The 15,581-nt window shown below is 34.0% G+C and overlaps 2 protein-coding genes across 3 annotated transcripts in view; both read right to left on the bottom strand.

Moving 5' to 3' along the window:
• Positions 1–10: 10 nt before the first annotated feature.
• On the bottom strand, positions 11–9,629 carry LOC145315830 (uncharacterized). Its single transcript, XM_080155944.1, has 10 exons — positions 9,528–9,629; positions 8,562–8,644; positions 4,541–4,646; positions 4,025–4,160; positions 3,204–3,222; positions 2,893–3,010; positions 2,307–2,406; positions 1,829–1,873; positions 1,115–1,293; positions 11–916 (listed from the first exon to the last, which is right to left on the bottom strand). Exons 1-10 carry the CDS (start codon positions 9,609–9,611, stop codon positions 26–28), a joined length of 1,761 nt encoding a protein of 586 aa, XP_080012070.1. The 5' UTR covers positions 9,612–9,629; the 3' UTR covers positions 11–25.
• A 39-nt stretch (positions 9,630–9,668) lies between these two features.
• LOC145315827 (uncharacterized) overlaps positions 9,669–15,581 on the bottom strand; it is a 29,001-nt gene continuing 23,088 nt past the window's right edge. The window contains exons 19-23 of one of the 2 annotated variants that reach the window (XM_080155939.1): positions 13,836–15,417; positions 12,105–13,388; positions 11,304–11,747; positions 10,411–10,499; positions 9,669–10,017 (exon numbers count right to left, since the gene is read on the bottom strand). In XM_080155939.1, coding sequence (XP_080012065.1) covers positions 10,443–10,499; positions 11,304–11,747; positions 12,105–13,388; positions 13,836–15,417 — 3,367 coding nt within the window. In that variant the 3' untranslated portion in view covers positions 9,669–10,017; positions 10,411–10,442. Of the gene's footprint in view, positions 10,500–11,303; positions 11,748–12,104; positions 13,389–13,835; positions 15,418–15,581 lie in introns of both variants that reach the window. The other variant, XM_080155938.1, reaches the window with a different exon arrangement.

Here is a 15,581-nt window from a genome sequence, read left to right as displayed (position 1 = left end):
CCCTCCCATCTTTTCTTTACACATTTTAGTTCAATAATAATTTTCGTGAATGTTTCCCTTTTTCAGATGTTATCTCTGTTGATTCTTCATTTTCCTTTACACCAGCTGACAAATCTTGTTGTGAGTTGGATTCGCTAATATATTTAGTTTCAGTTTGGTTATCATTGCTTATATTTTCTTGACTGTTATTAGTACATTCAGCATTTGTCCTCGATAGTAGTTCATTTTTAGTTATTTTCTCTGATTGTTCGCATTCATTTGCAATGTGATTTTCTTCAAATGTAAAACTACTATTGTCCTGAATTCGGATTTCATCTTCTTTGATGGATGTTTTTTTGCCGATACAGAAATCATGACTGCAAGGTGATTCTCTTACTTTAAACGATTCAACGATGTCGTATACAATATTTTCAGAGATTTGTAAAGCTTCAGATTTAAAAATAATCTCACTGTTAGCTTCGATTATTTCATTTTCCACTTTAACCTCATCTGCAATAGTTAACTGAGTATCTCTCATCCAAATTGCATTTAAGATTCCGTCAGTAATAGACTCAGTTACAGTAGCTGCTTCTGTATCAAGATTAAGTTTAACTTTATGAATGGCCATATCCATTATTTCCTCAATAAAAGTATCGATGACTAGCTGTCCACTGCCGACCTTTTCGAGGCTACAAATAGGACTGGGACAATTTGATTTATTGATGACGGAGTAGTCTATCAGCTCCACATCTTTAAGATCCTTAATATTATCGCCAGAGAGACAATCTTCTTGAACATTGTCATCAACACTTGAGTTGTCATCAGAATTATTAACGAACATATCGTCATCAATCTCGGGTGAACTCAGATGGAAATTTGCTTTCTCAAGTGCTTTCCGCAAGTCAAGTTGTTTGGCCTTATTTGGCTTGCTGGGCCTAATATATGCCAAGAATCAGTTTTACTAGCAGAATAATTTAAATTATGCAAAAAAAGAATAACGGCAAACATAAATAAGCTCCTTAATTGATTGTGGCCTTTAAAACTTGCTGGCAACAATTATAGAGCAGCTACTTTCTCTTAAAACAAAATTAAATTATAATTTGAAAGCAAAAGCAAAAAACTGTAAATTCTTCCTGATAATTTGAGAAACTTCTTCATCATAAATATTTGAATCTTTATCTTTCTCAACTTGTTCAACTATTTTACAATTTTCAGACAACTCTTCTAGCTTGTCAAAATCAAGTTTCATTATGTTGAAGTTCTTATATTTCTTGTTGATATCAAAAGTATACAGATTTGCATCTTTCCTTAAATCTTGAAAAACATTTTAAATAACATACAAAGAAATAAGTATGTATATGTTACTTAACACAAAAAAAGTTTTTCTTGTAATTTTAACAAAAAAAAGTTTTTCTTGTAATTTTAACAAAAAAAAAGACTAGGTACACTAAGAATTCTACATAATTTTTCTGATTTAGGAAATTGTGATTTTCTCGGCTGATATTTTTTGTTAACCTACCCCTGTTGCCTATCTTATCATTTATTTTTATTTTTTCTCCCCACTTTTTAAGGAGCACTGAACAAGAGCTGGAATCTTAAAATCATTTTAGTGGTGAGCCAGATCGGGGTGAGCCAACTTTCCACCAATGAGAGCACAGCATTTTATGAAATGCCGCGCTGTGATTGGCTGAAATTCGGCTCACTCCGATCTGGCTCACCACTAAAATGATTTAAAGATCCAGCTCTGCTCTACCTCACTTTGTCCCTTTAACCATCCATTATGTTTGTGCCTCGCTATTTTTATATAATTTTTAATCCTACATAAATATTCTTTTTATGTTTTTTAAACCTGTGATCTGAAATTGAGATGATTCTGGTAATATGGCATTGACCTTCATTTTAATAATATTAATAAATATGGCCACTTGGTGTCATAAAAAAAGAACGATTGCATTTAATTGCAGGGGTGTATAATATTATATTCTGCAAAAGATTCATTTTTTTCCCAACTCTTAATTTTATTCATATTATCCCCCCTCTTGCATATTCTTTTAGTTTTTTACACCAAGGAGGGGAGAATAAAGGAATAAATGTTTTTAGTTCTCTTGATTATTACATCCCCTACCCCCTAACCACATATTTTTTACCCCCCCCCCCCCTCCCCTTAGCAGGGTCAATTTTGCAGAATATATACCCCTGTCTAATTATCTAAAAGGTTACTGGACAATTTTAAAATATTTAACTAATTGGTAAAAAGATGTTATTTCTTTCTTTCATATATAAAATGTTACGTTAATGTCAAGCTGATGATTAATATTATGTTTCCTGTACAGAGTTTTCAGTTTCTTTAGGAAAACACCACTCCGGCCATGATACTGATAACAGGCTTTCAAAATATGTTTTACCAGTCACAAGCCTTTCATAGATCTAAAAATGTAAGGTTCAAATAAAATAAAAAATGCTTTCCAAAGGAAAAATTTAATGCAAGCCTTGCCAACAAATAGCAAAGCAAAACAAATCAGCAAGTATTTTTTTCAAAGAAAATATACTTTCTTTTATCGTATTCATTCGAAACCGATTAATATCTGGTGGTTAAAAACCGGTTCTCATCCATACGAATAAACTATGTCTAGCATCGTATCATATCCAGTTAATACGAATAAAAAAATGTACAATCATTTAAAACCATTTTTTTAGCCCCGAGATGCATTGTACATTTTATATCCATGGAAAGCTGTTTATAATACGATGCAAGAAATAAATAATAACTTTTATTAAAAAGTTTAACCAATTACATTAGACAACAGCAATTTTCCTTTAATTCTGACTTTGAAGTACCTGCTCCACTAATACTTTCAGTTTTTCAATATAAAACCAAAAGGGTGATTTTGACAAGGAAAAATAAACACCAACCTTCGTAGCCTTTGGATTTGCCAGCAGCTTCAACTCTACATCTCTTTGATTTGTTGGGTCAAGGTTCAGAAAGCCACCATAACTATTTGTAGGTCTGGTACTATTGAGACTTATATTACTAAAAATTATCATTAAATTAAAAATATCATGAGCACTTTGATCCTCTTTTATTTAAAAATGAGGGTTTTACAGTTTTCCTAACACTCACGCCCCCCTCCCCCCCTCGTTTGCAGACGGTTGGACATGGAAATGCCCTAAAGTGAAAAGGCTTTACTTTAAAAATGATCTAAATTATTATTTAAAACACTTACCAATCCTCGGTGCTGTATATTTAAATAAGATAAAACATGTTTTACAGAGAAAATTTATGATAAAAATTTAAGCCTTTTTGTTATTTGAATTACTTAAGGGATATTTAAAACGAAGAATAATGATAAGATTATAACCCAAACAAATTCTAATATTTTTATTAATCGTCCTAACATTTTACCTGGTTAATACCCCTGGATGTTTGATAACGTAGAGTCAACCCTTTATAATGCATCCAGGGGTGTATATTCTGCACAATATTTTTTTTTTCCCCTGCTACAATTTTTTTTTTTTTTCTCCCCTTAGATTTTTCTTTAAAAGTAGGGGGGAAATAGAAAAATATTTAAAGAACTCTATATTTTATTTATTTTATCCCTCCTACCACACATTTTTTTAGTTTTTTCAACCAAGGAGGGGGGCGAAATGGAAAAAATGTTTTCAGTTTTCTTAAGTTTTACATTTTTTTCCCTCCAACCACTTATTTTTTATTCCCCCCCCCCCCCCCCTGAGCAGGAGATCCCATGCAGAATATACACCCCTGAATGCATCCCAAAGCACTAACATCTAAACTATTGCAGACAACTAACCCTTGAATTGCACGAATTTTATATGGAAGTTTAAATAAGTCGTGCCTGTTTTTGGCAAAGGCATAACCCCCATATTGTTATTTATAATTTTGCGTAATTGACATAGAAATCTCGTAACGCTTTTAGTTATGATGCGGGGATGCGCTACGCTAAAGGTAACGGGTTTTAGCAAAACATTATTGGTAATAGTGTTTAACTATTAAGATTATAAAAAAAACATGGTTTATTCCTGTATAAGTAATCAATGCATCCATACTGAGAATATGAATATGATAGAGTTGAAACTTGGCTGTCAAAGAGTGGTATACTATCCCACAGGGTCTCGTCATCTAGGATTCCAAAATTCTTCACATCTGGAAATTTTTCCCTCAACTAACAATAAAATTTATATACTTTTAAAGATTTTCACACGGAATGAAAAATAACTAAATAAGGAGAACCATGGGTTCAGCAGTAAGCGAAAGCCTTCAGGAGAGAAGACACACAGACAAAAATCCTGTTGCTCAACAAAAGTCTAATGGATGCCTAACAAAAGCTGAGGCTTTGCTTTAATTTATATATAACTTATCCAACGTTCCCTACAAGCATGTAATGATAGTGAGCAGCTTAACCAATTTTCTTTTTATGGTGTTGTGTTAATCAGATCACAGACGCATTTCCCGAAAATCAAGGACCATAATGCTCAGCCATAAAAGAGATCTTAAGAGTAAAACATACATACAAGAACTTTAGCATTTGAAAAGGTGCCTTACCCTGAGTAAATCATCTTGAATATCATATTCCTCTGGATCTATATCTTCAGAACTCAGATATTTGAAAGCCTCGAGTAAAACCTTTAGAACACCAGAGTCTTGGGCCCTAACAATAAATCTATTAATGGTCATACCAGCTTTTGTGCCATAAGAAACCTCTAGGGGCACTTGAAGTGGAAAAAGTCGACATCGGATCATTTTCAATTTTATTTAAATAAAAAAACTTTGTGGGGCGATTTCTCTTGGTATACAGGGCGACCACTCCGAAACCAAAAAAATATAGTATTTTTATAGTATATTTTTTTAATCCATATAGTATATATAGTATATTTTTTAAAACTCATATAGTATGATATAGTATGGGACTTAGAATTATTTAGTAATACATAGTATATACATTATACATCATCAATAATAACTCAAAGCATAGCTGTTATCAAAGCAATTTCACATATAAGGGGCTTACTCTGTGATTATTAGGCAAGGTATCAATGTGAGATTATAGGTTATTTAGGATAAAAGTTTACTTTTGGTTAGTATTTCACATATTAATCATTTTTTGGATAGGTCTCAGGTTCAGGTGCTGCAGGCTATCTGGAAAGGTAAAAAAATTTGGATTTCTGTTTGAAGAGTTAGTTAGAGATTAACTTATAAAACAAAATATGCATCTTTTTGGATGTTATTAACATAAATGAAGAAAAAAATAAAATAGTCCTCCAAGTTCTGGTCTTGCAGGCCTCCAGGTCCACTCTGGACAGGTTATAGATATTTTTTTATTTGAAGAGTTAGAGGCCAACTAATAAAACAGAATATGCATCTTTTTGAATGCTATTAACATATCTGAAGAAAAAATTAAAATCGGCCTCTAAGTTCTGGTCCTGCAGACTCTGGACAGGTATAAATAAAACTTCCCTAATTGAACAGTTAAATTTATTAAACAAAATGAGCTTATATTTGGATGTTCTTTATATATTTGAAAGAAAAAAATAAAATTGGCCTTCAGGTTTAGGAGCTGCAGGCCTCCAGGTAGACTCTGGACATGAATAAAATAAAAATTTTAAATTTAAGGAGTTAGAGGTTTATTAAACAACATAAGCATTTCTATAGATGCTATTTATATGTTTAAAGAAAAAATGACAATCGACCTCCAGGTTTGATGCTGCAGGCCTCCTGGTGGACTCTGGACAGGAAAAAATCAAAATTTCTTATTTATGTAGTTAGAGATTAGTTTATAGAACACCATAAGCATCTTTTTAGATGTTATTTACATATCTGAAGAAAAAATACAAGGGGGGGGGGAGTGTTCTGACAAATTTGCGTAAACCTGGTATTTTGGCTTTATCTTTGGACTGAGAGGATAGGTTATTAAAGATAAAATCATTCTTATATGATGAATTTTCCCAAGTTTTATGATTTTTTGGATAGGCCTCCAGGTTCCGGAGCTTCAGGCCTCCAGGTTCCGGAGCTCCAGGCCTCCAGGTGGTCTCTGTACAGGTAAATGAAGAAAAAAATTTTTTTAAGAGTTAGAGTACATGTTTTTTTTCTTCAAATATGTGAATAACATTAAAAAAGAAGCATATTTTGTTTTATAAGTTGACCTCTAACTCTTAAAAAAAAAATTTTTCATTTTTACTTGTATAGAGACCACCTGGAGGCCTGGAGCTCCGGATCCTGGAGGCCTATCCAAAAAATCTTAAAACTTGGAAAAATTAATCATATAAGAATGATTTTTTTTTAATAACCTATCCTCTCAATCCAAAGATAAAGCCTATTTACCATGTTTACGCAAATGTGTCAGAACTCCCCCCCCCCCCTTGACCTCCAGGTCAAGGTGCTGCAGGCTTCCATGTAGACTCTGTCCAGAGAAAACCTGGAGGCCTGAACTTGAACTCTTCAAATTAAAAATTTGAGTCTTTTACCTGTCCTGAATGTACCTGAACTTGGATCCTGATATGTTAATATTATCCAAATAAATGCATATTATGTTATATAAATAGACCTCTAACTCTTCATATAAGAAATTTGATTGTTTACCTGTTCAGAGTGGACCTAAAGGCCTGCAGGACCTGAACTAGGAGGCCGATTTATATATTTTCTTCAGATATGTTAATAAGATCCAAAAAAAATACATATTCTGTTTTATAAGTTGACCTCTAACTCTTAGAATAAGAAATTGATTTTTTACTTGTCCAGAATGGACCTGGAGGTCTGCACGGCCTGACCCTAAGGGCTAATTTTCAATTTTTTTCAGATATGTTAATAACATCCAAAAAGATGCATATTCTGTTTCATAGGTTGACCTCTAACTCATCAAACAAAAAAATTTGAATTTTTACCAGTCCAGAGTTGACCTGGTGGCCTGCAGGACCAGAACTTTGAGGCCAATTTTATTTTTTTCTTCAGATATGTTAATAACATCCTGAAAGATGCATATTTGGTTTAATAAGTTGATCTCTAAATTTTACAATTTTTTTACTTGTCCAGAAACCACCTTTTTCCTACCTGAACCTGGAAACTTATCCAAAAAAATATTGAATATAAGTGAACTACTACCCAAAAGTAAGTTTTTGTCCCAAATACCCTATAGTCTCACATTAATACCTAGCCTAATAATCACTAAGTAAACGAAAGTGGTAAAACTTACCCCTCACCCTTAAGTTAACTCTATGAAAAATAACTGATATTTATATCATAATCACAAACAAAAATATATTTTAAAGGATTTTCTTCATCTTTATGCATTTTAGTCGTATCACAGTATCTTTTGAGCCCCCCGCAGGGGCTAGAAATAAGAGAAAACCTACTGTGAAAATAAGACAAAACGCTCCTTAAGAGGCGTTGTCACAAAACTGGCAATATTAGTTTTTTTGTTATATAAATGTAATATTATATAGTATATATAGTAAATTTTGGTCAAGTAAAGGTTAAAATATATAGTATATATAGTAAATTTTGGTCATATAGTATGATATAGTATCCAAATTCATCCTATATAGTATAAATAGTATATATAGTATGCAGTGGTCGCCCTGGGTATAGTTATAAAACTTTCCAGGACCTATAAGAAGGCACACTGTAATGGAGAACCATATAGATTCAGCGGTAAGCGAGATTTGTTGGGACAGACAAGACACAGTGGTGTCCCATAGTGTAGTGGTTAGCGCAATACGCTGTGGTTGGGAGAAACCGAGTTCAAGTCCCCCCATAGACTTTGCACTTGGTTGACAAATGCTGTCGCAATTTGTCAGATTATAATCACGCAGCCTTCCCCTTAGATTGTAAGGAGGGAGATTTGTAGGAAGTTAGGATTCTACCAATCAAGCAGCTTTAACCATGCTTTCCCTCGTCCATGCTCCTCGAATGAGAGTGCCATTAATTAGGGTGACTTAATATGGAACACCTGCCAAAACTCTAGGCCAGGGTGAGGTAATAATTGAGTAGCTTCCACGAGAATTGCGGGTCAGCTTGTAATGTAACAAGAATACAATCAGCTGTGCGCAAAGCTTACCAATCTAAGATTGGCCAAAGGATTCTCATTTTCAGTCTCATTGTGCATATGAGTCCTAACTTCAGAGAAGCAGGGCTACAACAACAGACAAGACACAGATCTTGTTACCTTTAAGTAAATTCACTCAAGGAAAGTTTGGTTCGAACTCGATGAAAAACTTATCTTATATTTCTATCCAATTATAGCGAGCGGTGATAATCTAAGTTATTTATTACACGTATTATTAACAGCTTTCCGCGGATAGAAAAATAGATTAATTCAAGTTTTGTTGACCCTGAGAGGCCGAAGGCACGGCATAACAAAACTTGTATTAATATGATTCTTATTTAATAATTCGTAGAAAATTGTCTATAATACGAAATGATTTTTGATATTTCAGTATGGTTTAAAACCATTTCTAGTCCAGTGTATACTGATCGGTTTCGAACTAAACTGGGATTTATTAAATTTAATAATTTACAGAATATACTCTAAACTATCCAATCCAAAATAGATAATAATTGAAAATCTCACCTTTCTTTTATCAATGAAAGGCAATCATTAGGTCCGTGAAAACAAATAGTAAATTCTTCAATCTGTTTTCTGTCCTTCAACCGCTGAATTATTTCAAAAAAATATAAACAAAAAATATTTTGGAAACAAGGAGGATGACACAGGAATAAGGTATAACCAACAAGCAAAATAAATCTAAAATAATATTTGGGGGGCAAATGGAGAGGTAGTCAATTTTACGATGTGTTGCCCCCCCAACGACAGCTGAAAAACACGTATAGGTTTCGTGATTTTCTTCTGAATTAATTTCGTTATTGGTATGAGCTGAGGATGACATCATTAAAAGCGTATCAATGAGTATAGCCAACACCTATTATAAATAAAATCTTGAAAATACCAAAGTGCCAGATTCATAAGATTATGGTTGTACTATTATACCATTAATCAATGATAGAAAAGGTTCATTATTTGTTTTTGTTTACATTAGTAAGAAACGAATACAAGTAATACTAAAATTATCGAACTCTAGCTCAGTTTTTTTCTCATGTCCTCCATAATTTGTATATTCCGTATGCTACAATTGAATAAATGCATCGAATTATGTGCTAACAAACAAAACGACAAACATAGCTCAAAGCAGGCTTTAATTTAGCAGATATTAATCAGTCTCGAAGACATAGTGGAACACATATTTCACTGCAAAATTACTTATAGTTTACAGGGGGGGGGGGGGGGGATGTAGTGACTTGTGCCACGACATACCAGCAATTTTATTTTGGGTGCTACTCCCTTGGTTTTAGAAATACTTTTAGAGATAATTAGTGACCCAGCCCAAATGATTTTACCCAATTATCTCTAAAACCAAGGGAGTAGCACCCAAAATAAATAAATTGCTGGTATGTCGTGGCACGAGTCACCGCATCCCCCCCCCCCCCCATTTATATAGAATTTGCAACAAAAACGATGGTTTTGAATTCAAATGGTTACCTTTAACTCGAAGTAGTCAACAAATGTGTCAGAAAAACAAGATATTGGTATCATCATTTTTTTTAAAGTAAGTTCATCTAACATTTACACGACCAATAATAAGCTCAATATTTTTAGTTATAAAAAAATACTATTTGGTGATTTTATTTTTTTAAGCTGAAAATATTTATTAAACATACAATACATACTGAATCTATTTTAAGAAAAAAATTTAATAAGGCAAATTAAAAATGGCAATAAATTTAAATATTTCATCACATTAAAACATAATAAAAACAGATAATTTTGAAGTCTGGGTCAGATTGAAACAAACAAAAATGATAACATATTCTCCACAGATAATTTTTAATATTAGATAGTAAGTTAATAGATACAATATAATTAAATAAAACAGAATTAGTTGTCAGTCATATAGGTCACTTCTTAATCACACATAATATTTTTAATCATAAATTGTCCAATATGTCAGTTCATATAAAAATATAAGGATCTGGTGCAGTTCACGGTAAAATATTCATGATCTCCAAAAGCATACGAACTTGAAAGGCTGCTAACTGCTAAACGTACATGTTTTTTCCTCACAGCGTTATAAGCAGCAGAAGAATGCCTATTAACACTGAAATAGTTGTGATCCATTAATACACAAGGCAAGCTCGACCATAGAAAACGCGCGAAAAAATAAGACTTATTCGCGCATTTATGTGCGCTGCGAGGTACCTGTGCGTGCATTTTTGAGCATTGGCTATTTCAGATTATTTATAGCCCTTATTTTGCCGATATCACAATTATGTTCGAACATATTATATAAGTTCAGTCGTTAGGCCATTAGCAGCCTTTAAGATTATTACTTTTTGGGAGAGAATCGATTCCAGCAATATTTTACTATGCACTGCACCAGATACGAATGAAATATATTTAGTTAAAACCAGTTAAATTAAGTTGCTTGTTAACTTTGCGAGTCTTCTTCTCAACCTAAAAAAAAATATATTTTATATATGTATACAATTTATAACTGATATAAAATATCCGGCGAAACCCTCATCTAAGCAGGCTAATATTTAATAAAACTTGTTATCATTCACTCATTTCGTAAATCATTGACCATAAAAAACGTAGAATCTTTTGTAGCCTTTGAACTACAAAATTAGCAAATACATTTTTTAGATCAGAGACTTAAAACAATCGCTGAAACGTATAAAGAGGTAATTCACCTCCTTTTTTTCTCAACTTATTTAAGCTTAATAGGTTAAATAAAGAGTAGAAACTCACAGCAAGGATAGGGTCCTGCAGGGTAAGATCCACCCGCAGGGGCTAAAATAATTTTCCTCTCTTGTTCGTCACGAAATAAGTTTTAGTAAAAATTAAATATTCAATGACATGATCTAAGAAAAAAAATATTTCATAGAGAGAGAAACGATTATTGTAGAGATATCGTAAAACCAAGTGGTTTGTACATTTAGAAACATCTTATAAAGCGCTTTCTACAAAGTTAATAGGAGGCTTAATTAAATTGAATTTTATATCTATCATCATTTTAATCCTTTTATCTCAACAAATACAGCCAAAACTTAAGAAAAATTTCAGAAATTCTGAGTTTTGTGTTATTTTCAATTTATACCTATTCCTAACAGGTATTATGCTAACTAGGTGTTTTTATTAAACTAAACATTTGGTATTAAGGGGTCTCTACAATAATCGTATCTCACTTTATAGAATAGCCTTTTCTAAAATCTTAGACAGATTGCATCACCTTACAGCAAAATTAAATAGTACTACCTTTTTATCTGGTAACTGGATTAAAGGTGAGGTTTGAAGTTTATACATGCTTGTTGATGTAAGAGGAGAAAATGTCTTCGCCTTTATATCCGCTCTGGGTGAACCTGGTTCCCCCGTCCGGAGGCTGGCAGGAGAGCCTCGCCAAGGAGAATAATTTGTATCTTTAACTGGGGATACGTCCGGAAAATCGTATTCGTCATTTTCTTTGCTATATAAATTTGAACTTTTACACGGGGACCTCATAAATTTAACAGGTGACCTCATGGCTTTGACTGGAGAAATAACGGTTTCTGCCACCCAGGTGTCATTCTTTTCACTCAAAGCTCCGCCAACTAGGGTCTTTGTTCGCTTCAGTAAAAGCTTTGGTGTTCTTGGAGTGTCTGATGATTGCGGAGCATTCTCTTTTCCTGGCGTTCCAAGGTCTTCTGAATCCTTAGGTCGCCTCTAAAGAATATCAAATATCATTAAAAAAAGGAATTGAAATTTCTTGGAAACATACATTATAAGAAGTATTTTGGTATATTTGACACATATTGCATGCAAAAAATTCTGTCAGAGTTAAAATGAAAAAAAGATTAATATCTTTTTTAAAATAACCAATGTGACTGTAAGGACAAGCTGTAAAAATTGTTATTTATGTAATTACAGGTTTTTTTTAATTACCCGGATTAAAGATAATCAGATTATCTGAAAATTATTATATGTATTACAAAAGAGAGGGCAAACATACAGTTTTTTTACGAAGAGGACAGACTCAATCTATAGAGTAGCTAAGATATATAAAAATAAAGGAGTACTAACCTTAGGAGAATCCCAAATCATGCTATTCAATTTACTGGGAGACACTCCAACTTCCTTTGCAGCACTTCTAGATATCCGCATTGGGTACATAGATAATGGTGTGCTAACCGCAGGAGAACTGTTTTTGCTGCTGGATGACTTACTTTTCTTGGATGAACCTTCACGACTCGAACTTTGTTTCACACTTTTAAGTGTCGGCGTAGAAGAGTTTGAATCGGCTTGTGACGGTTTCTTGACACGATTCAAATTGATTTTAAATCTACCATCAGGAGTCTCGACCAATTTACCGATTGAGAAAAATTTACCCCTTCCGTCGGGGGATGGAGATTTAAATTGTTCAACGGATGATTGGGTGGAGTCAAGATCGGTTATCTCATCTTGGGAGGTGTTCATTATTTTAACATTTACTTTACCTCTTGGCGTGTTTTGAACCGGAGTACTTGTACTTATCAATTCAGAATTTCTTTTTGTTCCATCCAGAACAAACCTTCCTACTTTTCTTTTGTTTTTTGTCTTCTGCGAAAATTCCGGTTTATGAGCAGTTGTACCTTTTTTACTAGAACCGTCCTCTGTAAAGCTATTGGAGACATCCAAAATATCTGAGGTTTCTTCATAAGACACAGGATTACGTGATCTACGATTTCTGGAAATAGGAGTCTTTTCTTCATGCTCAACTTTATCCGGGACAGCCTTGGCAGATCTTTTCTTTGGTTTGGAATTAGTATCTTTTATGGGTTCTTCTACGATATCCTTCTTTTGCTCTTGTTTGGACCTGGATTTACTTTCTACTTTTTTCTTAGAAGCTTTTTCTTTGACATCTTTTTTCTGACTGACTTTCGGTTCTTCTTCAACTACAATATTAGATTTCTCCCTAACTTTATCAAAAAGAACACCAGTATTTGATTTCAATAGGCACATCATGTGATGCGACATGTAATCTGTTTTTAGTTCAAACTTCTCCTGGCAGGTGGAGCATTCATAGAACTCACATGATTGATTCTGTGCAAGAATAGTTTGTGGATTACTACCAGAAATAATTGCTGGACTATTAAATCCATCCGCAACATTTCCATCACAACTGGAAGAGCTGGCATTAAAAGCAAGATCACTTTCTGGATTTTCGATAGGTTTGGCCGGCTCTACGCGTCTTTTAGCATTTTGAAGCTTTCTAACTTTTGACTGTTTCAAGCTAACGCTGCTTGATTTGTTTGTGGTTATAGAAGCTTCAGCAGCTGAGTTTGTTTTCACAAAAGACATGGATTCTTCAACAGCAAGCTCTGTGATCTACAAAAAAAAAACATAAATTTCAATCTTAGGAAACCTATGATAATAGAAACACATACCAAAAAATATGATATAGGGAAACTTGATAGGATTGGACAAATATATTGTAAATTAATTAAAATAATCTCCTCCAAACATGACATGTATAAAATTCTGCCTTTGTTAAGTTGTAAATATCAGGCTAGAGTGTAAATTCATTGTATTGTAGAGCGGCTAGACTGTAGTAAAATCTACAACAGGAGTTCTTAGTAAACATACGAATTTTGTGTAAAATCATTACCAACCCAAACCCTTCACATATAACTTTTAAAATTTTTGTTCCATTCTCTACAGGTCTCTACTAAAACTAACCTAACTTCTAGTGTAAGCATAAAAATGTCATCTCATAGAAATTGTTTGTGGTCTACTTTCAGTTAAAGTCCAAAATAGAATAAAATAAAAACTTACAACATGCAACTTAGTTGTTTGTCTTTCATGTGCTCCCGTAGAATTTTCCCCATTTACTTCACTGGAATCACAGATTGTTTTTACATCTTCAAAACTTTCAACCTCGGTTGCCTTGGAACCAAACTTGAGGCTCGACCTCCGTTTGTTTTTACGCGGCGATTTAGAAAAGATAGCGTTGGCGATTGCAATATTGTCCTGTACGTCTTGACGCACTTTCACTTCACGTTTTGACGATTTCGGCGAGAAATATTGCGCCAATTTGTCATCCAACTGCGAAGTTTCAGATGGGCGGCGCTTTAGACCAGAATTATTCTTTCTAGGGCTTGTTCTACTGGCAACCTCTCCTGGTTGCTCGTTAAATATTGGAACTGCGATGTTACTTACATTTAACTTTGATTGATGTACATCGGAAGAAGTTGCAAATTCATTTTCAGAATTTTCAGTCAAGCCACCATCAATTAGAGATTTAGACTCCTCGACGACTGCAGCTGATGAAGTTTCATTTCTTGTTGACCTAGAAACTCTACGAGTTGTTCCATCTGGCTGTTCAACTCCTGAATTTCTTAAACTTCGTATGTTATCCATATTCCTTCCATTTAGTTTAGTTGGTGATTCATTATTGGATTGTTCAATAATATCTTTATTGAAGCTGTCATCATCGGGAATCATGGCTGCGTCAATTAAACGAGTCATGTTATCATCAACCTTGGCCAGGTGATTGAATCGTCCAGGAGATGGGGTGGCGAAGCCATGCAAGCCACTTGATTCTGATGATAAACTGTCCTGTAATATTTTTCTTCGCTTTTTGCTAGATGATACGATTGGTGACAATGGGCCGTCGTTATTTTCATAATTGGAGTTGAGTTTAGTTGGAGTGCAATTATTTTCGCTTGAAGACATATCTAATTTTTCATTCTCATTACTTACTGATGTTGATTGATTTGAAAATGACAATGAAGTTTCTTGAGTTACTCTGAGCATCCTGATAGTTTGACCCCTACCTGGGGATGATATATCCCGTCTGCCACCTGGCGACACTAGACATCTGCCAGCCGCAGGACTTTTCTTTGGAGTATAAGATAAAATTCTTGCTGTAGCACGGGATGGAGTTCCTGTAGGCTTGCAAAAGCCATCCGATGTTGTTTCAACGTCCTTGTTGGGTGTCTTAGATGGTGTTTTAAGGATTCCCTTGGCAACAAAGCTATCACTTCTCCGTGGCGTGGCAGACATATGGGTTCTATTGAATGTAACTTTCTTATAAGGGGACTCGTCTACAATTTTCGAAGGAGTTGTATTTTTTCTAGGAGTTGTGCGGCCAAATCGTCCTTCTGGAGATGTATCATTAAGTTTCGAAGGAGTTGTTATCATTGTTCTTTTCTCGTCCGAAAATGAGATTCTTCTTTTTCTGGTGCGGACAGAATCATCGCTATCTGTGGCTAGTCTGGCCATCTTGACGATAGCGGCGCCACTAATATCAAGACCACCGCCGTCCAGCTCATCTTCGTCGGTAGAATCACGTTTACGCTTTCGTGGCATGATTTGGGAGAATATGTTAATGGATTTTCTGCTGTGGGAAACCTCACTGAAAAATAAGATAAGTTGTTTATTTGAATCAGGAAAACAAAAATGGCATTTTCAGTGTTACCAAAACAAAGGTCATGATCAGTGACAGCGAAAGACAAATAACATTTAAACAACATTAACACAAAATAAGATTTTAATTTGCTGATTATCCAATTAGGGAGT

This window comes from Acartia tonsa, chromosome 4, assembly GCF_053477335.1.
Source record: "Acartia tonsa isolate MP-2025a chromosome 4, ASM5347733v1, whole genome shotgun sequence".
Lineage (NCBI taxonomy): Eukaryota > Metazoa > Arthropoda > Copepoda > Calanoida > Acartiidae > Acartia > Acartia tonsa.
Note: the sequence above shows the minus strand (reverse complement) of the source record. Positions and strands in the feature narration are given on the sequence as shown.

Coding starts and splice junctions, on each gene's coding strand:
- LOC145315830 (XM_080155944.1), bottom strand. CDS start 9,611: ATGTTAGATGAACTTACTTTAAAAAAAATGATGATACCAATATCTTGT. Junction 2,407..2,892: donor CAAATCCAAAGGCTACGAAG/GTTGGTGTTTAT, acceptor TTACATTTTTAG/ATCTATGAAAGGCTTGTGAC. Junction 1,874..2,306: donor AGAAACTGAAAACTCTGTAC/AGGAAACATAAT, acceptor TTATTAAAATGA/AGGTCAATGCCATATTACCA.